A 20599-nucleotide genomic window follows, 5' to 3' on the forward strand; every position below is an offset into this window, starting at 1 on the left:
TTTGGTACTTCTTTAACGTATGACTTACCACTCAAGATATTAGTGCACATTAGATATTTCATGTGTTACTTTTGAACATACTCTATCCAAAGTTAAACGTATGATGTTGCAATCTCAAGCTTGACATTACTATCATTGTGATCTAAATTGGAGTCGGCCTTGATTGAATCACACTTTTGGGTAGCTAACAAGGTCACATGAGCCACTACATATAAGTACACACACACACACACACACACACACACACACACACATATATATATATCAATATATCTATATGCATATATATGATGGATCTATTTATGTATTGCTGTATATAATATATTTTATAATTATATAAATGTGTATATATATTACTGCATAAGGACTATATGTGTATACACACACACACACACACACACACACATATATATATATATATATCTATGTACATATATATGGATGGATCTATATATATTGGCATATGTATATATGTTATTGAATGTATGTATATAAATGTGTGTATATATATATGTATGTATGTATGTATGTATGTATGTATGTATGTATGTATGTATGTATGTACGCACACACACACATATATAAGTATGTAAGTAATATATATGTATGTGTGTGTGTATGTACCAAATAAGAAGTAAAGAACACAATAGTAAAACATATGTGACCAAATAGGGAGTAAAGAAGACAACATCAAAACATATGTGATAGATAAATAGTACTAGTCCAAAACATTAGAATAATAAAAGAAGACAACATGCAAACATTTGTCCAAAGCATTAAAATAATACATAGTTTGACCATGAAAAAAAAAAAAAAAGGACTAATATGTTCAATCACAAAATTCTATGCCCCGGCTATCTAAACGAACCACACCATCAACCACCCCTACCACTACTACAGTCCACTACCAATAAACTTAATTTAAGCCCGTCTTCTTTTTACTGTCATGGCAAAGAAAGCAACTCTACTTTAGGGATTATGAGGCTCTGTTACGACCTTGTAGTATGTGAAATGATCCATATCTGAGTGCTTGTTGAGCAATTTTACTGCTTGCGTAATTCATAATTGATCACCCCCCAAAATAGACTCTTCCAATTAGGGCATACTGTCGGTGGACTTATTCAGCCTCCGGTTCCTTATCTCAGTGAACCCCCAAATAGCTTCAGTCATGGTTTCAAAGGAGCCTTCTTTCTTCTTTTTTCCGCTTGAATGAGCCTGTTCGGTTGCCCGCTTTTCAGGTTGCCTCCAGCTTTGCCCTTTATCTGGTGTGGGCAGCTCCTCCACATCGTCCACACTATCGGTGTCGACATTGACATGTACCTCTGATGATAGGAAGGCTGCATCCAGCTCTTGCTTTTCGGAACTGTTTGGAGCTGGTTGAGCAGATAATATTTGAAGGAGGCCTATGGTTGTGTTCACATTGAAAAGCCCGCCTAACAGCTCATAGTGTCGCAGCCCCTTTTTTAAGAATTCCTTGCATCGATGGTTGGCCTATTAACAATCATACATATGAGGTTAAATGATTTATTTATATAAAAACTAATACAAATGATTTTGGTAATTAATTATGTTCAACATTTACTGCAATTGCACTAGCCCATGCGTCATCACTTCCTACAATCGTTTTTGCAATGGAGTCTCATCCCATTCTTGTACGTTCGAGAAGTTGGGAGAATACTTGGTGTCGAACTTTCAATCTTTGATATTTTTGCCTAAGTTGTTCTTTGTTGTAATTTTTATTTGTGCGTAAGTTAAACTTGCGCACAATGGATGTCTAAAGTCCTGTCTTGAACTAGCCTTGTGGCATATTTCTTCTAAGTTCCTCCTCTACTAATACATCTATGAAATGCCTCTCCATTGGGGGAGGCCACAACTTTCCATCCTTAGCATCATTTGTGACATTTGCCATCTAAATAAATTTTGTTATCTTCACATAGACATGGCAATATGGGTTAGAATTTTCTAACCCGACTCAACCTAAAAAATACCTAAACCGAACCTAATTTTTTTTTACCCGAAGTAAAAACGGGTTGACCCGTGACCCAACCCGAATAACTCGTGACCTGACTCGTTAAAAAAAAATCGCTATTTTTTTTTTAATTACGTCCTAATACTTTGTGCATAAAGCACAAAGTATTAAAACTAGTAATAAAGCACAACCATTAATGCTTGACAGTAGACAACTAAGACTAAGACAAGACAAGTCAGTGAAGTCACTACAAACACAACACAAGTGACAAGGTTAAGTCAACTAGTCAAGGGCTAACCAGCCAAAGGCTCAAAAGGCTGTCTCACAACCATTAAAAAAAAAAAAAATCTCATTCAATTTCAACGCTTTATGCTCGTTGCTAGCTGTAGTCCACTTTGATTCACTCTATTGTCCAAAGCTACAAAATGCATAATACAATGAATTTATCAATTATACAAACAAACAGTATAAACCTGAAAGTTGAAAGTTGAGTTCCTCTCCTCACTTCCTCTACTTCTCATCTCTTGCACCTTCAGAGTCCTCGATCCGGCTTGGCAGCCTCTACCCTTCTTCAGTGAATCAATCTTCACACATTCGGCCTCTGCCCCTCTACACTGGCAACACTGCTCTGCTTTCTCACTTTTCTCAATTCTTTGTCTCTCGCCACCCATAAGCCACACAGCCCACACAGTTGCTGACCCATTTAAGAAGAGCACAACCACAAATCATCAACTATGGTAAAGGTAAGTTAAATCCGTTTCATCATTCTCTTAAATTCCTAAATGTTTTTAGTTTTTGGATTGATTTTTTAATATTATGAATCTATGATTTAGCAATAATAATAATATAGTATACTGCTCTGCCTTTGCTAACATTATATTTAATTGTTTGTGTGTTTGATTGTTGAATGTCTATGTCACTTAGAATCTTGGATGAATGTGTCATCAAATATAGTATACTGCTCTGCCTCTGCCTCTGTGTCATTTGGATGAATGTCTTATGTAGTTATGTTACCATTTACAGTTTCTTTAGATGTCTTAAATAGACTAGAATTTTAATTTTAATTATATATTTTGCTTTGATAATTAGAGTACAGCGGCTTCTCCAGCTGTAAATTTGGAAAGTGATGATGATGTGGTAATTATGGATACTTCTACTAATCATTTACCATCTTTTAGAGTTAATTCAAAATCAAAGTTTAAGAAACCAAAAAGTGTTTTAGGGAAAAAAACAAAGGGAAAACTATACACTTCTACAGTTTGTACTGAATTTGTGAAATTGCCTATTGATGAAGAAGGGTTAAGTAAGGCTACTTGTCAATGGTATGGGAAAATGTTTTTGGCGAATAATCATCATTGAACATCAAACTTGCATCGCCATCTTCTTAAATGCTTAAAACGAAAAGAAGTAAAGCAAGATGGTGAAGAAGAGGGTAGTGTTAGTGTGTTACAAAACAAGATAACTCAAGAAGAGTTTCATGAGATGTTAGCAGAGGCTATTATTAAACATAATTTACCATTTAACTTTGTTGAGTATGAGGGCATTAGAAAAATTTTCAGCTATCTAAATTCAAATGTTAAACATATTTCTAGGAATACTTTAAAAGCTGATGTTCTAAAACTTTACAGGAATGAGAAGGATGATGTTAAAAATAAGTTGAAATCAATTCTTTGTAGAATATGTTTGACTTCGGATTTATGGACCTCTATTACAAGTGAGGGTATATTTGTCTTACGGCACATTATGTGGATGAGAATTGGAAATTAAAAAACATCATCTTAAATTTTTGTCATATGCCACCTCCACACAGAGGAATTCTTTTGTCGAAGAAAATTTTAAGTTTCTTGGAAGAATTGGGTATTGAGAAGAAAATATTTTCCATTATTTTAGATAATGCATCTAATAATGATAATTGCTAAGATTTCATAAAGCAAAGGTTCAATGAGGGGGTTTTATTGTTATGTGATGGTATCTTTTTCCATGTGCGTTGTGGTGCTCATATATTGAATCTTATTGTTTAAGAAGGATTGAAAGTAATAGATGACTCGGTGACTAAGATCCGAGAAACTATGAAATATCTTAAAGGATTAGAGAGTAGAATGTGCAGATTTGATGAATGTGCCAGGATATTTGGTATGAAGAGAACAAATGGTTTATGTTTAGATATGTGTACAAGATGGAATGCAACATATGACATGATTGACAGTGCTATGAGATGTCGCTTTGTGTTGAACTGTTTAGCAGAGGAAGATGCTAATTTCAAGCATTGTCCATCAAGGGATGAATGGAATAGAGTTGAAAGGATAACTCGGTTTTTGAAACCTTTCAATGACATTACAACTCTATTTTTTGGAATTGATTACCCTACAACAAATCTATATTTTCAAGGAGTGTCTCAAATTGAATTACTCTTACTTGAAGAAATGGAGAGCCAAGATTCATTTATTAGTAATATGGCAGAACAGATGAAAGTTAGATTTGACAAATATTGGGATTGTTATAGTGTGGTGCTAGCTTATGCCATTGTTCTTGATCCAAGGTACAAGTTGGATTATGTGGACTATATTTTCAAGAAAATAGAGCCAATTGAGCACATTGCTAAAATGAAGGTGGAGAGCATTGAGACTACATTATATAAGTTTTTTTTTTTTTTTTTCTTTTCAGAATATGAATGCCCCAAGCCTATGGTCACTACAAATGTTTCATCTTGTGTCTAGTCATACTAGTGGTGCTGTGGATGATCCTGATGGTGATGAAGATAAGGAAGATGATGTAAGTGAATTGTATTTTGTTTGGTATATGTTGTGTTATGTTTTTTTAATAATAAAGATTGTAATATTGTGTGGTATTATTTTTCATTGCAATTTTTTTTAATGATTAGGAATTTGATCATTATGAAAGTGGTCGTGGTACCAAAACCAAAAAATCTCAGATGGACTTGTATTTAGAAGAGTTTAGACTTGACAAAAAGCAAAATTCAAAGTTGGAAGTTCTCTCTTGGTGGAAAGAGCATTACAATCAGTTTCTAGAGCTCTCTTTAATGGCACGGGATCTCATGAGCATTCCGATAATCACTGTTGCTTCTGAATCAAGTTTTAGCACTGGGAAAAAAAATTCTTACTCTGTATCGATCACGTCTTTTTCCTGAGAATGTGGAAGTTACGTTATGTACTAAAAGTTGGCTATATGGATTTGAAGGTAATTTAATTTAATTTTTTTAGTCATAATTATACAGTTTTAATTCTTTATTGATTTTCTTTCATGGTACATAAGTTATATTAAAATATTGTATTGTAGATGAAGATGCTAACGAAATTGGCCAACTTGAGTTACAATTTGCAAGTATGAATATTTGCAGTGCTGAATCTGCTACCAACGTTGAGTAGATTGAGATTGAGGTGTAATTCTTATAAAATATTTACTTATTCTTCTTTACTTAATATGTTATATTTATTTCTAAATTTTTTTTTTGTTTAGTTTATCTTTCTAAGTAATCTAACTTTTTTTCTTTAGCTAGGACTGCAACAGGGTGCCTTTTGAAAGCTGTGGTGGAAGCTAGTCTCACTGCAACTGTTTATAACTTCCAAAGAATTTTGTTTTTAAATGATTGTGGAGGACTTTTTATAACCCTTAACAGCGAGAGAGCTTCGGATTGGCAGGATTCTAATAGGCTTGCTAACCTTAACTTTCTTGTTCAATGTGGCTTACTCTACAAAATGATCTTAGTGCCCTCTTTGCTAGTTAATCATATAAGTATTGTAGCTAAGCAGGAAACTTTAGTGCCTTTGAACTAGTGCCGATTGAATTCAGCTTTGTATATGAACTCTTAATGTCATTTGTTTTGTACTCCCTGTTTTTGGTATTAAAAAAAGAAAAAGAAAAAGAAAGATGCTTGTCAGAAATTTTGAGTTGGTTACTTGATGACAAAGGCGTTGGAAGGCTTGTAAGTTGCATATGAAAAAATATGTGCTTAACAGCTTAAGTTCCATGCATTAAATCAAGATGTAGTTGCTTTGCTTCTGCTGGAAGTTGAATATAAATCTAGATCTTTTGCACTCTCAATGTGAGTTGCTCTTCTTTCTTAGTCTTTTTAGTTTGATATTAGTCTTTTTGTAATTGAAAAAAAAAATTGTTTGAAAAATACGGGTCAACCTGACCCGATCCGACTCGACTCGTAACCCGATTAACCCGTTTAAGAATGACCCGTTTTGACCCCTGACCTGTTTGACCTGACCCAAACCCGACCCAACTCGCCCGTTTTGCCATGTCTATCCTCACATATGCTCCTCATTTGAAATTTTTCGATACAAATAATCAAACAAGAACTTCCTACTTGCTAAACTACCAAGCAGCATACATATAAGAGTGAATCCAACTTAGACAATCTAAATTTTGTTATACTCACATATTGAAATTTTACAATACAAATAATCAAACATGAACTTTCTACTCACTAAACTACCAAGCAGCAGGCATATAAGAGTGAATCCAAGTTAGACAATCATCATGTGCTTCATAAAATTATAAGGACAAGGATGAAAACACCATAATAGAGTTAAAGGCAGAGGTTGATCTTCAATAGTTAAAGGCAGCAACAACAGCCCGAGAAAATGAAAAACAAGTATAGCAAGTACATAAGGTATCACAACCATAGATTGATTTGTTATAATTGCTGTATAGCAAGAGTAATAATCATAATATTGTTTTTCTCACAATACACTGAACAAATTGAAGTGGACATCATACACCAAAAATAACTTCATGAAAGATTATCCAAAGCATAGATTGCTGATTACTCAACAAGTTTATAGTTACACATACAGAGCACAAGGATGTAAAACAACAACACAAGGGCCACAAAATGAAGACAAATTATATCATACTAGGTACAAAATAATGAACTAGCTATGAAATTATAACATAACAAGCGAAAAAATGACAACAAATTAAAATCACATATATAAGGAACTGAAGGGAACGCGATAAAATTACAGTTTCATTACATAGATGTAGACCGACTAGTAAGGGAACACGGTCAGGTTAGGAAGCACTTAAGGGTACTGATGTTCTATATGGCACTACTGAGGTGGAGGAGGATGAGGATGCAGTGTCTGATTCCATTTGAATGAAGAAGTGAGAGTAAATAAACAACTAATATGGGTTAATGTGATTTGAGATGAGGTAGGTTTAGATGTGAAAGAAAGCAGCTAGAAAATTTGGGTAAATTTAAAACATCTTACTTGACTAAACCCTAGGTGACTATGTGATAGAAGCTCAAAGCGGAGCAGCTGTGGGTGGAGTGAAATCTGTATAAGACTCGGGTCTTTGATTGGATCGGTGACGGTTGGAGATCTTTACGAAGGGGCAGTTAGGTGAAGAATTTGATTTCTGAGCAAGGATTAAATGGGTTTGACTTCTTTTGCTGATGCGTTGTGAGGGAGAGAGCTTCTACAAGAAGCCGCTGATGAGTCGGTGAGTTATGTGTTGATGGTTTTGAGATGACTTTTGAATTCTGATCTGTTGTGAGGGAGAGAGCTTAGTGGAGTTTTGTGAGATGGGTCGGTAAGGAGAGTTAATGGCATGGTTAGTGTGAGTTATGGCACTGGGTGAGTTTATATGGGATGGGTCGGTGAGAGGTGTTAATGGGTGAAAGTTTAATGCTCTATTGCTGATGGGTAAGAGTTGTTGATTGGTGTTAATGCTCTTTGGATTTGGCGTGTTAAAGATGAGGGCTGAGGTGGGTTTGATGAGAAGAAAAAGAAGAGAGAAGGTTTGTCGCATTAGGTGGGACCCACGGGATTTGAAAGTATTTACGGTGCTACCACTGGAAGCGTTGTTTGTGGTTAAAATAGGTCCCAGGTGATTTTAAAAAGCATCATTTAAAATCCATATTTTCAATAACATTTTTCAAACAACATTGAATATAGATACCCTACCAAACACGTGTTTTTTCTTTTGAACACTAGTGATCAGTGTTTAAACACTGAACACCAGTGTTTAAAATCGGTGACCAAACGGGTTCCTCAAAGTGTGAGACTTCTATGAAAGAGATGAGATAGTGAAAACTATAGCTTTTAATTGAGGCTTTAGTGTGGGGTTTACTTAGTTCTTGTAGGTGGTTTTCTACTAATTCCCTCCATTTTATAGAGTTGTTGGGAGTGAAAAGATGAGAGATGGTAGAGATAGAATATGTTTGATCCAGTAGACACTAAGTTTTGACCATTCTTCCTAATTCTTAGCAAAAATGGCAAGTTTGTTGCACTTTAGCCACTTGCTCCTCTTTCATAATCCATGCAAGAAATTCAAACTACAAGATTGAATCTTTTCTCAACATTTAAGTTTTGGTTAGGTTTCTAGGCTTTGATTAGCTAGGGAGAATCTCATAAACCTAAGTAATGTTATTTGTGAAGAATGCATGATGAAGTTGGCTTTTGGTTGTTGCACATGAATCACCAAAAGCCTAGGACTTAAAAGAAGACATGCCAAGCTCCATATTTCCCAGCTAACCTAGAGTTGCTAGATCTCTACTAGACAGACCCTTATGCCCTCCCAATGATGTTCCTTTAGTTTTCTCTCTTACAATTCATGAATAAATAGTATCATTTTTCATGATGAAGTTTAGCCATAGGTGGAAGAAATAAAAGTTTCCCTTCTAATGAAGTTTTGGTCCTAGCTTCTCAAGCCGATTGAAACTTCAAAGAGGAAGAATATTTTTTCTCTTTATTCCATTTTTGGTGAAAGAAATAAGAGTCTAATCACAAATGATGCTCCAACAGAATCTCTAAACTGAAATAAGTTTTTTTTTTTTTGCTAATGAACAGTTACTTTCTTTGCCTGAAGTGAATAATTAGAGTTTATTTTTTAGAATATTTTAATAATATTTTGGTGTCTATTTTTTAACTTGAGTATTTAAATATAATATAGATTCTGTTGTTAGCATAAGACATAGAGATGATTTCTTCTCCACTAGTAACTTTCATGGCTAGCTAGCAAATAATTGCAAACCAAGCAGTGTTATTTTCCTAACAATCCCCCTTGGAAATTTGTGTTTCTTTTTGCAGTTTGGACGATTTGGAAGTATAGAAACCATATAGTTTTTAGAAATAAAAACATGAGCCCAAATCTAGCTAAGGAAATCAATCAGCACACCGTTCAATTTTTCCATTGTGTTGGTACATTGAAAGAGGAAGCTTGACTTGTCATCAAGCTAATTCATTGGAAAAACTGAGTGCCAGGTAGAGATGACAATTTTGCCCTACCTCGCATGAGTTTTTCCTACCCAATAAGAGGATAAATTTAGACTTTTTAGATCCATCCTACCCTTTCTCGTGTTGATAAGGGTTAAATTGTAAAATTTTCATAAACTAAAACCCTACTATTTAATACATATTATCAGCTTATTTTGTTATACTTAACGTGGTTCTCTACTTTTTAGCAAAGTTGGAAATAAGATACCAATTTTAATGTTTTCTTTTGTTTTTATTAGAAACAAATTTATATAATATTGAATCATTGATTTTGTACTATGATACTTTTTGTTTTTATTGTGATATTGTCTTGTTAAACTCTTGGATAATATTATTCAGTTTTTGCTAAAAATTATTTTGATTTGATGGGATAAATTTATTTTTAATTTCAAGTATATTTTTATTAATGAAATTGGTTTTATTGAAGAAAATTGTAATAGTTGTGGGCAAATCAACAAGAACTAGAGTTTTATGAGGTGGGGTGGGGCTTCATGGGGCCTTAACGAGTGGGGATGGGGCAAGAAAATTTTTCTCGTCATGTGGGGCGGGGCGGGGCGGGGCGGGGATGCGACAAGACAAAACAATGTGGGTCGAGGGCAAAGACCTCATCCTTCGGCCATGCCCTGACCTATTGCCATCCCTAGTGTCGGGTGGTTGAAACTCAACACAAATGGTTCGTTACTTGGAAACCTAGGGCTAGCAAGAGAAGGGGGAATTATTCGTGATGAGGATGAAAATTGGGTCATGGGATTCTCTAGGAAGATTAGAAATACAACTAGTTTCTTAGTCAAGATGTGGAATCTCCTAGATGAATTGATTATTTACCTTAACCAAAATCTCTCTTTTGTTGAAGTAGAATTAGATGCTAAGTCTATTGTCGATGCTTTAGCTAATTCTTCTCCCTCAAATAATATAATTTCTCCTATTTTGGATGATTGTAGGCAATTGGTCTCCCAATTTTCCCAAGTTCGTATTAGGCACTACTTTCAAGAGGCAAATCGTTATGCTGATAGATTAGCTAGAATTGGAACTAATCAAAACTCAGATTTTATTTTGTATGAAAGTTTGCTTGTGGTCTTAGATTTTATTTTATTTACTTTCTACTTTTTTATGCTATCCTCTTTTTTACACCAAAAAAAAAAAAAAAAAGGAAAAAGAAAAAGAAAAAAACTAAACTAGTCAAACTATTGGCTAGTTCTGTTTGGACACGAGAGTAGCTACCCAACTGCTTTCAATTCTTTGCGTTGTTATGGGCTAGACTTTGTTGCTTTTGTGCATGGTTTGGAGCTTCAAAGTGGGACGAGGGCCTTTGTTGAGTGAAATAGTCTAGGTAGCCTTTTTTACCCGTGGGAAACGTATTTATTATCCTTCTCATTTGGGTTTACAATATTTGTGGTCCCTTTTGGGCTTTCATGCTCATTTGGTGAAGTGATGAAGTAATGGATTTTTAGGGCATATTGTGTAATCTAGTGTGGAAGGAAATTAATTTACTTGTGGGCTCAATTGGTTAGGCTATTTAGATTTTGGGCTTTTTGTTTTGGTGCAGCATTATTTATTTATTTTTTTTTTGAGAAACGCTGCAGCATTATTGGTTAACCCTTTTTTGTGAGGTGTTGCGCAAAGCCCAACTTGTAGAGTCATGTAGGAGGAGTTTTTTTCAATTTTTTTTGGGCTAATCAAGTAAGTCTCACCCAATAAGATTGATCCCCGTGGCGTAATATATATGTCCCTTAATAATAGTCTGCAAAATTTAATATGAGATGACTACAATATTGTTTCCCAAAAAAAAAAAAAAAAACCCCTACAATATTGTGGATTTGGATTGGTTTAATTGATAAGGTTTTCTATAGTAAATGAATAATTTGAAATTGAATCTTGTTTAATAATTTTAAGTTAAGGAAAAGAAAGCTACTATATTTTGAGAGAGAAAGAAAACTACTTTCAATTGTGACTTCTTGTTCTACTTTATAAATTTTTTTTTTTTTTTTTTGCAAAAAAAAAGGGTTTGTTTTTGCAAAAAAAAAAAGGGGTTGTTTTCACTTTTTAGTTACAAAAGTTATTTGCTAAAGACTTTAGAGCTGAATTGACATATCTTCATGCACAAAGTACTTGGGGTCTAGGAGAAAAGAATTCGAATTACAGGTTAGCAGCATGTTGTAATTATTTTTCAAAAAAAAAATACAAAAGTTATTTATTTATTTAAAAAATACACGTTAATAAGTAGAAGATGAAAACGACACCGTTCGTCTGACTTGAATTTTACGTTTGGATTGGGAAAATCAGATCGCAAAGACTCTCTCTATCTCTCTTCGTCTTCTCCGAAGAGAGAGAGTCTTAAGTCTTTAAGAAATTTGAAACAAACAAATAGTAACAGCAGCTTTTACATTTTCCAGAGAGTGTCGACACAAAAATGGAGGAAGAGAACAAACAGTTACTGAACGATGAGAAAGACAAAGAAGCAGTAAAATCGAAACCACAAACAGAAGAAGAAGAAGAAGAGGAAGCGAAGTCGGAAGCACCGAAAAAAGCCAGTGGCGGCGGTGGTGGTGGCGGCGGCGGCGGAGGAGGAGGGTGGGGCGGTTGGGGTTTCTCTACTCTCTCTGTTTTCTCAGATCTCCAAAAGGCCGCTGAAGAAATCTCTCGTAATGTACGCATTCACAATGCCCCTCTCTCTCTCTCTCTAATGTCTAATTTGTTTTTTTTTTTTTTTTTTTGGGGAATTAGGGTTTATAGTTGAACTTGTTGAATTATCAAATCCAATTGTTTTTCATTCTTTTTTGCTTTTAATCAATCTGATTGGTTTAGTTTAGTCGCATTGTGCTGCGCTAGTTTGGATTTTTATTTGAATGTTTGGACAATGTAATTTGTTTTTGGAAATTAGGGTTTTTAGATGAACTGGTTGAGTTATCAGATCCAATTTTTTGGGGTTGGAGATTGATTATATTTTTCTTCAATCAATTTGATTAGTTTAATTGCGTTGTGCTGCAAAAGTTTATTTTTAATATATAATAAATTTAAGTGGTTTCTAATTTTGGAAATTAGGGTTTATAGGGGAATTGCTTGAATTATATGTTCCAATTTTTGGTGTTTGGATTGTGCTGTTTTTGAATGCGTGGCAGTTTTGTTAGTAAAGAATAATTGCATTGTAGATGGTGGTGGTTGTTCAAGAAGTTCGTGAGGAATGAGGGTTGTGGTTTTGTAGTTTTGGATGTTGAATTGGCTGTAGTGGATTTTTCCCAAGGGGTTTTGGTTCTAGTTTCGCTTATCAAGGAAGAAATTGAGATTGAGATTTCCTCAAGACCAAAACATGAAATTATTTCTTGAAACTCTCATATTATGCCTGAATGTTTCAACTTTTGAGAGCAATGAAGCCATTGTGAATATTAAGCAAAATTATTTCAGAACATTAAACTATAGTTTACATTGATGTCAAGTCCATAGATGGGTTGGGCCAATGAGCCATAGCTTAATTGGCACTTCCTTCTCCCATACTAATTGGTTGGAGGGTGAGATCATGAGTTCAAGACCCACCAGGTGTGTGTGTAACTTAAATTGAAAAGAAAAAAAAGGTCCATATCTCAATTTTTTCCCATGATCATAACTGATATATATTTGGTATTTTCTCAACTAAAGTCCGGATGTTGAAGTTTTGTACAGAGAGTGGTTTTGGAATCTTACATATGTTGCTATCTATGCAACATGAAAGCATTGAATAATGGAATTTTTATGAATCGATTTTCTTAAAATTGATAAGAATTCTCTTCCTTAAAGTTAGACTCCCTTGGAATTGAGAGGGAATTACGTAAACTTTCTGGACACAGCAGTCTTGCTACTCAATTAGATATATCCCTGATTGTTCAGAAAATAGCTTGCTCCAGCAATGTAGTATTAGTGTTATTTTCTCATTCTTCCACCCCATCATCCAGCAGTTTGCTGTTCAATGTCCTTGGTAGATTATTAGATAAATGGTGAGTGGCTATCACTTGCTCAAACATTTCAATTATCAGTTATGTATTTTGCATTTTAAATTCCAGTAGTTTGTTGTTCAGTGTCCTTTGGCCAATTATTTGTATTTTTGTTGACCTTGTGGGTGCAGGCTGCTGCTGTTGCTCAGACTGCAGCAAAAAGCATTTCAGACATGCAAATTGCAGATAAGGACACTGAATCTTCTAAGGATGAGGAAGAGGCAGAAGACTCAACCAATGAAAAGGAAAGTGAAGATGATAAAGACAAGATACGGAAAGCTGCTTTGGATAAGTTGGAGAAAGCTAGTGATGAGTCAGTCTTTGGTCAGGCAAGTCATACATACGAGTGCTGAAAATTTTTGTTTGTATTGCGAACTCTAATATGATATTGCATTTCCACTGAACGTGTTTATGGTATGCATTCTTTTGCCATCTCAAATATGGGACATGCAATGGTAAATATGTAATCTGCAGCCTTTACTTCTCTGTTGTTTTTATTGTTTTATTTCTCTATTCTTTTATCCATTGCACTAAAAGTTCTTTGATGCTATAGCTGGCATTAAAGCAACTTTTTCATGTTTGTCTCTACTCTATTCATATATGAAGAATCATCATTTATTGACATTGCTGTCTAGATTACTCTTGAAACTATGTGGAAGGTATTGATTATGGCATAGTGTCACAAAATGCTTATGTTGTAGTTTTAGTCTAATTTAGTTACACAGTTTCACCAGAAACGAGTTTTATTTAATTGATATTTTTATCATTCTCATACTTTGTATTCTGTGTCATTAACCACAGATTGTTTTAAAAAATTTCAATATTTTCAGGGTTTGAAGGTTCTTGACAATTCTGTAGAGAATTTGGCTTCTGGAGCATGGCAAGCGTTAGGAAGTGCATGGAGAGGGGGTTCAGATTTTGTTCACAAGTATGTTCCATTTAAGTTGGATGTGTATATAATTAGACTATTGCTCAATTCTTGCATTTACTTTTAGATAGAAAAAAACAAAGGAGAATATTGCAAGCACATGAGTATTATCTGGTTAGTTTCTGGAGTAAACGTGGTACTTACTGATGCTTGTTTGCCAGAAAGTCGCTTCAATTCCTCCATAAGCTAACTCATATATTAATGTTTTGTTTTGGTACATGGGGCTTACACTTTTTAAGTAATGGTAATCTAACTTGCATTCTGGATATATATATATATATGTGTATATATATATATGTGTATATATATTTGTCATAGGGCAGATTTTCACCCCTAATTTTTGTCTTGTGATGGCACTAAAGCCCGCTTTGGATAGCACATTCACGTTCACATTTGTAAGGTTTGCGGGTTTTCAGTTTTTTTTTTTTAGGGACCAGCGCCTGAACATGAACAGTGCACCAAGGCATGTGAACAGTAAAAAGAGTGAACAGTAATTTTTCACATTTAAAAATTATTTTGTTATAGTGTTTTCAGTTTTCAACAAAATAAGTTGAATCCAAACGGACCCTAAGTATGACTTACTCTCTTAGTTAACAACCCAACAAATCACAAGTGAGTCAACTTTGAGCTTGAGTGAATGCACACACTCAAGCTTACAGAAGTACAAACGAACTTTGAGGCGTTTTCCTCACTCAAAACCTACCTTAGCCTGATCATTCACCCAGGCTTACAAACCCATAGAGTTTATCCCCACCATACACTCTGATTTTTCTCATACACGCCCCAGCAGCCTAATGTTACTGCCCCTCGACTTGCTGCCACATTATGGGAACAAGTATGTGCTGATAGAGTGTATTCTTTCTATGTTTCATGATTTTTGAAATCTGTGTGTCTGGATATAGCCAATATCTTATGAAGTTTGGTAACGTAAAAAGATATAATTGTTTTGGCTAATTTGGTAAGTAGGTTAGATGTATCTGAAAGAAGAAATATAAGATATTGTGGGAAGCATAGCGCAATAGTCAGTTTGTGTTAGAAAAAAATTTAATGGCATTCTTTGCTACTTCTATGCCTCTTAAGACAAGTCTGTCGTGATCAGATGCAGTGTTGCTTGCTCCTGTGTCTTTATCCGTGCATTTTGAAGTTGTGAAAATGTAGGATTTAGGGCCTTGTACAATCAGGTACAATCAGGCTAGAATGTGTTGTATTAGAACTCAAGTTTCTGTGGGGATTTTTTACAGGCATTGAAGTTAGATACATCTCTAGATATTTTGACTATGTTAGCAATGTTATTAAAAGTGTGCCTAAAAGCTCGAAGCCCCAGGGTCTAAGTGCTTTGCTTGGCCAAATTAGACGCACAAAGCATGCCTAGACACACCTTTTGATTTTATTGCTAAAAAAGATATTTATTCATAAATTTAATTGCATGATCTTGAAGGAAATGACATGGACCATTGATTTGCTATACATACACCAATCTTAAGGTGTTGTATTATTATTTTTATTTAGATGTCAAAAGATGCAGAAAAGGCTAATGTACTATTCCTTCTTATGTTTTTTGGTCTTTGCCTTTTATGACTAGTTTATTACCATATTGTTCATTGATAATTGTTTTCAATTTACTATATAAAAATATTAAGAAATTGAAATAACTTAAAGTAAAGTTTGAACTTACAAATCGTACAATTGCACTAATAATGGGTCAAATATAAAAAAAAATTAATTTGAATTTGAATTTTCATTATATGTCATGAATATTTCTAATAGAGGTTATAAGATATTATGTCTGAAAAATGTGCGCTTTACTTTAATATGGCACGCACTTGCGCTTTGTGCCTAGGCTCCAACAGGCCTATGCGTTTTAAGTACGCTTGATGTGTTTACCAACACTGTTCGTTGGTGTCTTTTACATTCCATACCTTGGGTGTATTTTAGGCATCCCCAGCTCTATTTATTTTCTAATATATTCTATCTATTGGGGAGTTGGAAGGAAGGAAAGAAAATGGAAAACCTTTGGAGTAGTTCCATTCCATTAGAATTTATGATAGTAAATTCTGCTTAGATTTAAAGGTGCCTTGTTTCTAATATCATTTCATTTTAACAATTTCTGAATTCAGCTCTTTATTTCTTTCACTGGATGATAGTAAGTTATGTTCCATTCAATTAGAATTTATGTAGTCTCTTGTTATTATGCTCATCACAACCAGCTGTTTCATTTGTTGATCAAATGAGTTTTATGTTTTATCTTCTTCAGGATTGAGCATTCTGCTGTTAACCTGGCAGAATCTATTCAGCATGGTGGATTACCGGCACCCGGCTCTGTTGCGCCATCAATATTAGAGGTTTGCATGAGTGTGATGATCCATACCATGTTGCTTATCAATGTTGCCAAATTGCTTATTCCTCACCTTCAATGTTACAGACTGGAAAAGCTTTTACAGCAAAGGGAATGCAAGTGCTTGAACTTGTAGGCAAGGAGACCATTGATCTACTAATTACTGAGACTGGTATTGAAGTTGAGAAGAATTCAAAAGAAACTGAACAACAAACTGATGAGGATCAGTTGTACGAGGAAGTGACATTTGATCGATGCTTCTACATATATGGAGGTCCAGAACAGTTGGAGGTCACTTTCTTAACTTTGGAGTTGAATTTTGATAGTTAAAACAATAGCATCATTGAAATTGTTAAAGTTTAATGCTGGCAGGAGCTGGAGGCATTGTCCAACCATCATGGCCTGTTATGTAACCGAAGAAAAGCAAAATTATCATTGGAACAGAGACCTGTATTTGATGGGAAACTTAAACAGGTCCAGCAAATTTTTAGTTTGAGTACTGAAGTGGATGGAAATGGTGTAGAGACAGACAAAGGGAAGAAAGTAGAGACTGGGGCTGAGGGAAGTGATGATGAGATGAAGAAATTACACGACTCAAGTGTTAGCAAGGCTGCTGACATGGCTGTGGGGTAAATTTCTTTTAAAGTTATCATCTTCTCAACAGTTAATGGATGTTGCATGTGATTCTGCACTGGTTTGTTAGTTGTCTTGCTTCAGCTTGCACTTATATATGATTTTTCATTTAGTTCCCATTATCTAATTTCCAAATCTTGTATAGCTGATATGATTGCATTTTGTAATCACTGTTGCTTTATAAAATCCTCTAAGTCTCTTTTTCTTATTACTTATTAAAAAAAAAAAAAAAAAAAAAATCCTCTAAGTCTCTTGTTTATCCTGACTTTTTTTTCCCCTCAAGTTCTACATAAAAAAAAAAAAAAAAAAAAAATCCTCTAAGTCTCTTGTTTATCCTGACTTTTTTTTCCCCTCAAGTTCTACATATTGAGCAAACAGAAAGCCAGGATCAAATTATACCAGCTGTAAATCTGTGGATATTTTTATACCACTAAATGACTTTTTGTGTGATACATTTTGCATTAAACCCATTTTTGGAACATGTCATTACTCTGTGCTAATTTCCCTTCTCAACTATTAGGTAATTGGAATTGGGAGCTGTCTTGTCCGTATTGTACTCAAAATTGAAGTTTCTTTAAAGAAATTTGTCTTTGGATTCAGTCTGTATCAACATCACATTGATTTGACATTTGGCATGGATCAACACATATGTGGAACATATAGTTAAATGGTGGAATTGGGGACAGTTGAATGCTTTAGAAATTAGATAGTGCAAGAATGTTAGTTTTAGACTAGCTTTGTAGTGCCAAGAGCCCCCATTCTAACTATCAAATTTATCAAAAAAAGAAGAAGCTAGTTTTAGTCTAGTGGTTATTCAATCCTGTGTCATACATAAGGGATTTTAGGGTGTGTGGTTTTCTGTCCTGTATTATTGGTGATACCAGCTGGGCTACTGTTAATGAAATTCTCCATGACCTCTGTAAACACCGTTTTCACTATGCTGCAATTATTGCTTTCAATATTCCAGGTTCACTAATGCATTAGCAGGGGTAGCTGTTAATGATATGATCCAAAGGACTGCTGGCAGAATAGACTCGCTTCATTCGGAGGGAGTTCATGTATGTAGATATTAGGGATTTTATTGGAAACATCTGACCCAAATCTTTTATTTTCAATATGGATGCTTAATTTTTATTATTGGTAGTTAAAAATGAAATTATTATTTATATATATATTTTTTGCAGAGACTCTCAGAAATGTGCTGTTTTGCTGTTTCTCAACTGTTGATGCTTGGTAAATCCATTCTTTCTAATGCTAGCAAAGTTCAGGATGAAGGTGCTGATGAGGATATTGCCAATATTGACTGGCCTGAGGATTCTGTTGAAAAAGCTAAGATAATTAGAACAAAGGCACAGTCAATGACAGGATATGTGGAAGCTGTTTCCAACAGCTTTATTACAGGTTGGTTGTCTAGCACTTCATCTCTTTAGTTGAGCTTTTTATTTTTATCAACAGTGCTTGCAAATTAAATATAGTCATTTTTTCCCTGATACAGTATTCTGTTAGTTGGGAAAACTCACCTTTGACCACTTCTAGTCATATCTTGTTATTTCATATAAAGGAAGTGGCACAGTTTATTTATTCAGAAGTTCACTGTGCAAGATAATGAAGTGATTGCAAATAGCCTTTGAATACTTTGTAGAAGTATAATGTCTTATTTTTCATCAAAAAAGAAGGATAATTTCTTCTAAGCCAATTGATTTATTACTAAGTGAAAGGTTTTAATGATTTCACTACTCAAAAAATTAGAAGACCATGGGATAGTTTTGGTCTATTTAACATAATAAAATTTGAATATCAAATATGAGAAGACCATGAATTTGATTCTGGTTTGTTTTAGCATATAAATTTGATGGGATGGAAAAGGATCCCCTTCCATTTAAATCCCCCCAATTTTCTCTAATTTTAATCCAGATGTAAGACATTTGACATTTAAAGAATCCAATGGTCTTAAAGAACCCATGTAAACTACACAAAATCAAATAAATGCCTCATTTCTCACATCTGGATCTTATCCTGAGACTGATTTTATGTACTTATGACATAAAGGTTTGCTTTCATTTATGATTACACTAGACTACAATGTTGAATAAGGGGGAGGTATGTCATGAAGCATTCTTCATAATCAAGCAAGGTGTGGACCTTGATGAACTGAGATACCTATAAACTAACTTTAAGTAAAAACAACATTATTATAATCAAGATTTACCCCTATATATTTTTACACTTTATATATTTATATTTAAGAACTGGTGATGTTTGGTGATAAAAGGTAGGAACATTCATGGAGAAAGCTGAGATTATGCAGCAAATTCTGTGTGTGCGCGTGCGTGCACATGCTTGGGAGGGGGAGGTAGAACATGGCTTTATGAGGGATAGTCTTTGATATCTTCATTCTTCAGTCATGTGTATGGGACTGGCATGATTATGCTTTAACATTAATTTTGACTTTAGAAAATAGCTTTTGGATAAAGGTTTTAAATTTTTTCCCCTTCATGCTTTTAACATTTTGGACTTTTTAATATGGTAGGGAAGTATTCAGTAAGATGCTCAGTATTTAGTATGGTTCCAGCCAATTTTTCATTCTTTATTATTGTTTGACATTTGAATTTTAATACATTGGTCAGGCATATCGGACGTAACGGAAGCTTATTTAGCAGCCATAAAGGGTGCCACAGCTGAATCCCATGAAGTTATTCCACAAACTTCAATCCAGGAAAAAGCCAATGCTTTCTCTGAACATCTGCGTGCAGATCGGATCACAGCTGTGTGCAAAATCCAGGATGGGCTCCAATATTTATCTTATGTAGTCCTTTCAACCTCCATGCCTTCTGCTTGAAAATATTGCTTCCTCTGTGACACACCCTTATTTGTTTCATTAGTTCTGCTTGTAAATAGTTACAGTTTAGAGTGGGTTTGATCCCTGATATTGTTTGAAAATCTATGCCCTAACATTTGTTATTGAAGTCAGCCAAGAATAGAAGATACACTCTCTGTCTCCGGAAGTCTTCAACTTGTTTGGAAGTTCCGATTACTGGACATTTTATTTTCCCTTCGAATCATAAATAAATTAAGGAAAAAGAAACATGAAGATAGAATAAAATTTATGGTAGGCATGGATTTGAGAGCTTGCAAGTGCACTTACCTCAAAGAAGTTTGGCTGCATTCATGTATCCAAGTTTTATCTTATTTGTAAGTGCTTTTGAATCCCAATTCCCAATATGGTTTTTATTTTTATTTCGTTTCTCAAAAAGAAAAAAAAAAAAGGTTACAGCGGAGTACTGGTTTAAGTGAGTTAACTAGAATAACTTTGGAAAAAGTATGCATACCACCTCCTAATTTTGTTTTGCTGCTATTTAAAAGAGGCAATGATACTCCTACACTTGTTTTTTTTATTTTTTATTTATTTAAATTATCCAATTTTATGTTTCAAAAGGTAGACAATTCTACATCAATTATTGATATTTGTTTTGTTGCTATTTAAAAGATGCAATGATACTTTTACACTTATTTTTTTATTAT

The 20599-nt window shown here is 34.4% G+C and overlaps 1 protein-coding gene across 1 annotated transcript; it reads left to right on the forward strand.

Annotated features, from left to right (window-relative positions):
- The first annotated feature begins 11465 nt into the window (after window positions 1-11465).
- Window positions 11466-20075, forward strand: LOC112016312 (uncharacterized). Its single transcript, XM_024048850.2, has 9 exons — window positions 11466-11863; window positions 13313-13510; window positions 14012-14109; window positions 16364-16451; window positions 16532-16735; window positions 16817-17073; window positions 18045-18135; window positions 18262-18478; window positions 19705-20075. Exons 1-9 carry the CDS (start codon window positions 11627-11629, stop codon window positions 19914-19916), a joined length of 1602 nt encoding a protein of 533 aa, XP_023904618.1. The 5' UTR covers window positions 11466-11626; the 3' UTR covers window positions 19917-20075.
- The last annotated feature ends 524 nt before the right edge of the window (window positions 20076-20599 follow it).

This window comes from Quercus suber, unplaced genomic scaffold (assembly GCF_002906115.3).
Source record: "Quercus suber isolate HL8 unplaced genomic scaffold, Cork oak 2.0 scaffold_407, whole genome shotgun sequence".
NCBI classification, from domain to species: Eukaryota; Viridiplantae; Streptophyta; class Magnoliopsida; order Fagales; family Fagaceae; genus Quercus; species Quercus suber.